Here is a 6,619-nt window from a genome sequence, read left to right as displayed (position 1 = left end):
CTGAAATAAAAAGAAAGTGACTCAAAATAAATAAAATGAATCACACAATAGTGAGAATGTCTGCTCATGAAAGTACATGAGACAAAAGAGTGAAACTGGAACTGTAACTTTCCCAAGTCTTACCTGTGAGATCTAAGACATTAATAGCATTTTTTTGAAGTGCTTGACTTAAAAGTTACTATTGATGAAACTCACCAAATTTAATCACCACCATTTTTTTCACTCTATGAAGACTTCTTTTAATCTTCTCAATGTCATATTACATTGTTGCCATGCTGAGGAGAGAGGGAGCACTTCAGACTGCTTAACTGAATTCCTTCATTGTCCAACCATACTTAGACTTGGACCAAACTCACCCAGATTCAGTATGGCCAACTCCAGCTGCCCTCAGTCAGTGTTCCTCATTCCTAAAGCCTCAGAACAATCCAATAACTGCATTTCTTCTTAGATGTTCTCCAAAGGTCCTGAGGATTGCAACTGCTATATTTGTATCCCATAGAACACCACAACTCTCTGATTGCAAAACCTCCTTAGAGGCTTAACAAGTCCTTAGAGATGTAACAAGTCACTGGTCACGGATAGGCTGATAAAGGACTTGTGAGCCCATGAAAGCAATACTTAAAGGAATGATGTGGAGAGGGGTGGGAGTGGCCTGAGACCATGGAGTGTACAGGCGGGACTGCAGAGTTCTGGGTATAGAGTTCACTGGAATGTGATGTTCTGAGACCAATCGCAGGAGACTATAGAGGAGGAAACTTGAGGGACTGATGAAATGTTGGGAGGAGGGTGGGGATGGGATGGTGAGGAGCCACAGCTTCAATCACTCAGAACAAGAAATACATTTTTGCCTCATTGTATTCCACATTCTATTACCAGGCTTTTTAGCCTTATTTCTTATAATGAAATGTTTTTCCAAGGTCCATGTTCTTTATTGTAGACTAGTTCCTTGAAGCATGGCAGAGTAGTCAGATCCCAGCTCAGCCACTGAAAAGCTCTGTAACTCTGAGGCAAGTTTTTCACATTGCAACAATTTGTCCTTATGCTTAAAAACTCTTATCACTAAAATATTTTAGTTAACAAGGTGGATTTTTGCAGAAAAATTGATTTCTTTCTTAGTCTACGTACCAAATGCTAGATAACAGTGTATGTCTATTTTCTGTAAATATTCTCATTTGGTAAATTTTCAAATATGTAAATATGTTTAATTTTAAGAACGTAGCATATACAGATTTTATATTCAGGAATATCCTTTATATTTAAAGAAAGTAATTGAGCAGTGTTTTGTTGCTTTTTATTTTTCTGGGTAGCTCTATGCACCAGTTCTACTGAGGTTTTACAGATAATCCATTCTCTGCAAACTGAACCTGTGATTTTTGCTTCAGAATACATAAATACAATTAGTGGGGTTATTTTCTTCTTGGGTGAAGTATGAAGAAATCACAAAAAAGAGATATATCTTTTACTTAAAGAAAGTTGTGAGAAACTAGTTTATTAACAAATCTAACACAACTTGCATCTAGGTAATATGATTTGAAATTGTATAGTTTTCCTCAAGCCTACCAGATCAAACTGTCTTAGGAAAAAAATACATCTCCCATCAAATGTGGTCCATGTTGGCTACATACAGCTTTGGATCTTTGTGAACCTAGGCAAGGAACAGACAGTTGAAAATAAAGCAGACACTCAGTATTTTTCCTGTGGAGAAACATGAAAAATCAAGAATAAAACACTTTTATTAGGTCTGATTTTCAACGTGACCAAACAAGAACAAGGAATGTAAGACGAGATTAATTAAAATTAATGTCTAAGGCCCAGTGAAGAATGAGACATAAACAAGATTTAAGGCTGCTGAAAACAAAGACACAAATGCCTCATTTCAGGGTTAGTTTACTCTGTTTCCAGTGGATTTGCAATTCATGAAGGTGCAGTGTGGCTTACTTTTGTGTAACTGGATCCTATAATACATTCCTTTTATTTTCCTCAATAACTTCCTTTTAACGTTTACGATTTTCTGCATTTGAGGCCCCCCACTTGGCTTATAAAATTGGAATGTAACTGTTGATTTTAGTTCGATGTCTCTGTGAAATGCATTCTGCTATCCACACGATATTTCTCATTTCCTGTTCCTTCAGCTTTACGTAAGCATAAAACACACCGTAGTGGAATTGCCTGTTGAATGCCAGCACATTCATTTGTACCTGAGGAAGGAAAAAATTAACATGGACCGTCAATTCATTTGGAACTCACTACATTTACGAAATAATATTAAGCTACAGACTGGCTTGTGCAGTATTTATTTATTTTCTTGGTTATGAATATTCATGTGGTACAGAGCAAATTGTCACCACTTGTGCCTGAGAAATAATGGCCAGATCCATACTAGCAGCATGCGCATTACCACAAACTGTGTTTATACCCTCTGTCCCTCACCGAGTTATTCCCCCCAATTATCTCCAACCTCCCTCCCCATCCTCCTTCCCCCATTCCACTTTATATCCCTAGGTATGTTCTCTCCCTCTGCAAGTCCAGTGCACCACTGTGGTCTTTCTTTCTTCTTTCTCTCTAGGGTCCCACTTATGAGTGAGCACATGTGGTATTTATCCCTCTGTGCTTTGCTTATTTCACTCAATATGAGTTTCTCCAAGCTCATCCATATTGTTGCAAATGGGAGAATTTTATTCTTTGTTATGGCAGAGTAGTATTGCATGGTATATATACCACATTTTCCTTATCCAGTTGTCCATCAATGGCCATTTAGGTTGGTTCCATATCTTGGATATTGTGAACAGAGCTGCGATGAACATGGGAGTGCAGGTATCCTTTCTACATGATGATTTCCATTCCTCTGGGTATATACCCAGAAGTGGATTGCTGGATCATGTGGAAGATCTATCTGTAGTTGTTTGAGAAACCTCCATACTGTTTTCCATAGTGGTCGTACTAATTCACAGTCCCACCAACCATATAGGAGTGTTCCCTTCTCTCCACATCTTCTCCAGCATTTGTTATTCTCTGCCTTTTTGATTATAGCCAGTCTAACTAGGGTGAGATGATATCTTAATGTGCTTTTAATTTGCATTTCCCTGATGACTAGTGATATGGAGCACTTTTTAATGTACGTGTTGGCCATTTGTATGTCTTCCTTAGACAATATCCAAATTAGGCCAAATAGAGGAAAACAGTGACAGCTCAGCAAGTTCTAAAGGGAAGTGTCACTCAGCAGATAAATGTAGATTGCAGTAGTTTAAAAAGTAAGTTTGTAGAATCATAAGAGAAGCTCCAAATCTAAGCAGCACTGCTAGCACAAAGATTATCAGGATAACTTTGGGGTCTGCGTGCAACTTTGTAATAGTATTTATCTGGCTTCTAGCTAGTGGGCTTGTCTCTTTTGGGTAAAGCATTCCTTCTTGGCCACAATTTTAAAATTTTTAAAAAGGTTTTTAGGCTGTCTAACTTCCCTCCAAGGAATGTCACAGGCCCCTGGAATTTAGTCTGAGTGATATTATGAACTTTCTTAGCACACTTTGCATAAGTTAGGTAAGCAAAAGAAAAATTTTCCAAAAACATTTTTAAAAAACTGGATTAATGTCTGAAATAGAACAATTCCTTTACTCTTCTCCATTTTGACATTTGGAATGGAAAAAAGGAGGAGAGGTACTGAGTCCCTCATGCAGCTCTAAACACCTCAAGCAAAGTAGTCAGGAAGTAGAGGCCGTGTCTGTTCTCAGGTATAGACACTTGTTTTTCCTGCCGAGGGAAGTTTCCTTAATCGCTTTTATTGCAGCAGTGGTGCAATAGTGTGGAGTTTTAAAACATCCCTAATATATCAGATAATTTGCATTGTTTTTACTTCTTTCTAAGACAGACACTAAGGAGCTGTTGGAAAATGTCTGAAAGGTAGGCCTTAAAGGAAAGTTCTCAAACTGCTTTCTGGAACCAGTCTAACTCCACAGTTTGGGTAAATTTCAGGGCTCTCTGTTAATTTCAATCAGATTGAGATGGAAGGGCCAGTGTTTTCAGAGAAATAAACGGAACACAGTAGAAAAATTCTCTAGATTTGGGGGACCCTACCTGATACCCCCCCCAAAAAAGCCCTTTTGTTTAATAGCACAGTAGCTCAGGATTTGACTACAAATCGATTAAGTACTCTTCTGCCTTTTTAAATGAAAATGAATAATCTAGATTCTTTGGATGGATTTCCATATGAATAATTCTTAAGGGTTGTAAATGTACCCCTGAGTTATATTATAACCATGGATAAACCCTTCTGGAAGAAGAGATGGAGATGCCCCAAACAGGGTGAGGATGGTCAGTATTTGGTCATGAGGGCGTCCTAGCTTTACATCTCTAGTTAATTTATTCTGGAGTGGCTGCATTCCTCCCAGAGCTTCACTGTGTGCATTTCACATCTGTCTCGATAGGACAGTTCCACGTGAGGCCACTATGTGTGAGCTGTGGGGCCCAGCTCTCCAAGGAGGACTTATTAATACACCACTGACTTGTCAAGCTATCAGCAGTCCTAATCAATTAGCCCAATCAACTGTAAGAAGAAAGCCCAAAGTAAGAGAATATTTAAAGCCCACAGTAAGAAAAAAGTATGTAAGTTAATAGCATTACCACCTATATCCTACCTCACGCTCATAAAACACATCCTCCAGAGTCTTCCCCCCACTGCCGCCTACGGCCTCGAACAAAGGTTTGTATACCTAAGAACAAAGACAAGAGATTAATTTTAAAGAAATTTTCATTTCTTATAAATGTATATGAATATATTTTTCTAGCAATACAGAATTGTGTATCTATTTTTAAAAAATATATACCAGACGGTCTAAATATTTTGGTAGGATTTTTGGTCTCCTGAGGAAACACCAAAAAATCCAGATACCAAAAGTGTGGGTGAAATTCTAGCCTAATGGCTTATTCAGGGCTACAAGGTAAGAGCAAAAGCAATTCTACTCTCAGTAAGCACTGTTTGAGCTGATTTCCACACTCTGGTTCTTAGGAATAGCTGGGTACGTGACAGAGGCTCAATGAGTGCTTGTGGTTTGATCAGTGTGGGTTCTTGGCTTCTTTAAGATGACAATTGATACAATTCATATGGAATTTCAAGTGTAGAAGGGGTAGAAATTGGGGAGAAGCTCAAATTTTAATATCATGCTAAAATCTCATGCAATTACCTATGAGATGTTACAAAGGCTTATGCATCACTTGCTGACTTCCATCATTCCCAAAGGGTTTCAGAAATCCACAGGAAAGGATGTTTCACTTAGTCTTGGAAAAGCTACCTGGAGGGTTTGTACCTAACTGTCTGCAAGTCAGAGGGAGTAGAATCAGGCATGAGGTGCATAACCTTAAGCTGAGAAGCTTCAGGCTCTCCAAGAGCAGTTGGCTGCTAGAGTAAGGGAAGGACATAGCTCTCTTCCCTTTCCTAATTTCTGGCTACTCAGCAAAGGGAGTGGAAAAATCAATATATCCTTATTCTCCCCTGTAGTCCACATGGACGTTCTGTACCTAACCCTATTTCCCCAATGGGTACTTGAAAGATCCTTGGGTCAGGCTATTTTATATAACTTTGACATGAGCTCACATTTCCAGAACAGTGTCTTGGGGAACTTGCTTTACCAAGCACTTCAAAAGAAGTGCTCAGATGACCACTCCTTGGAGATTTAAACAAGTACTTGCTTGGCAGGAACCTTAAAAAACATGAGCTTGGGCTAGAAACTTGAAGTATTCCTTTGGGAGAGAGAGTTACAAGAAGAGACACTTCTTGCTACCTTACAAATAATTTAAGTTCCTTTGATAAGCAGTGTAAATTTGTCACATGGGCTTCTAAAGTACACATGATGAAGTAACACAAGGCACTTAGGAACCTGGTGTAATCACGTACTCCGTAATGATCCGCTACTCTCTTCATCTGGTCAAAGTCGTCTGCTTGAGCCAACAGGCGCAAGCCCTCAGGATAGAGCTTGCCAAAGGTGGGATAGAGGGTCTCCCGGTCTTCTTTGCTCAATTCAGTGCCGAAGGAGTTAAGAGTGATGATAAAAGCACGTCTGTCAGCCTCAAACTGAATTTGCAAGACATAAAATCAGTGAAATCTACTAATCTACTAAAAGCTGTAAACAGAACCCTAAGTAAACAAATTCATTTCTGAAGTGATTTGCTTTCCTTTCCAGATCTATTTCTAATTACAATAGAGACGTGTTATTAATGTTCCCTTAGTCTCTTCTAGTAACAGAGTAACTTTGCTTGCCAGAGAAGGATCCCATGCCAGAGATGATGGCCTGGGACTCTGGAAGCCTCACTTCGTTGGGGCTTTATTGGGCTTAAGCTTTATTTCCCAGCACCCTGCAATGAGTTACTCATGTGTCTCCATCATGTAGGCCACTAGAGTCACAAATGACTCTTTCTTGAGAATGGGAATAATACCTATTTCTTGGGGTCCAATCAGGGATAGAACAGTATAATGGAAGTGAAGTGCCTAACAGGGTGTTTGGAACAAGAAGTGCATGTCTTAGGTGTTAATAACCCTTTCTAATTGTTAGTGTCAGTATGATTTTTTACATAATGAAACTTTGTGCTACCTGCTGTTTGTCTGTACTCTCCTGGTTTTGGTTTTCTT

The 6,619-nt window shown here is 39.0% G+C and overlaps 1 protein-coding gene across 1 annotated transcript in view; it reads right to left on the bottom strand.

The window, feature by feature from the left end:
* Positions 1 to 2,036: 2,036 nt before the first annotated feature.
* The window catches only part of ATP6V0D2 (ATPase H+ transporting V0 subunit d2), a 47,365-nt gene continuing 42,782 nt past the window's right edge, over positions 2,037 to 6,619 (bottom strand). The window contains exons 6-8 of the mRNA XM_063080062.1: positions 5,888 to 6,064; positions 4,632 to 4,706; positions 2,037 to 2,198 (exon numbers count right to left, since the gene is read on the bottom strand). Of these exons, the coding sequence (XP_062936132.1) occupies positions 2,037 to 2,198; positions 4,632 to 4,706; positions 5,888 to 6,064 (414 nt within the window). The remainder of the gene's footprint in view (positions 2,199 to 4,631; positions 4,707 to 5,887; positions 6,065 to 6,619) is intronic.

This window comes from Cynocephalus volans, chromosome 15 (assembly GCF_027409185.1).
Source record: "Cynocephalus volans isolate mCynVol1 chromosome 15, mCynVol1.pri, whole genome shotgun sequence".
NCBI classification, from domain to species: Eukaryota; Metazoa; Chordata; class Mammalia; order Dermoptera; family Cynocephalidae; genus Cynocephalus; species Cynocephalus volans.
This window is presented reverse-complemented; position numbering and strand designations above follow the sequence as displayed.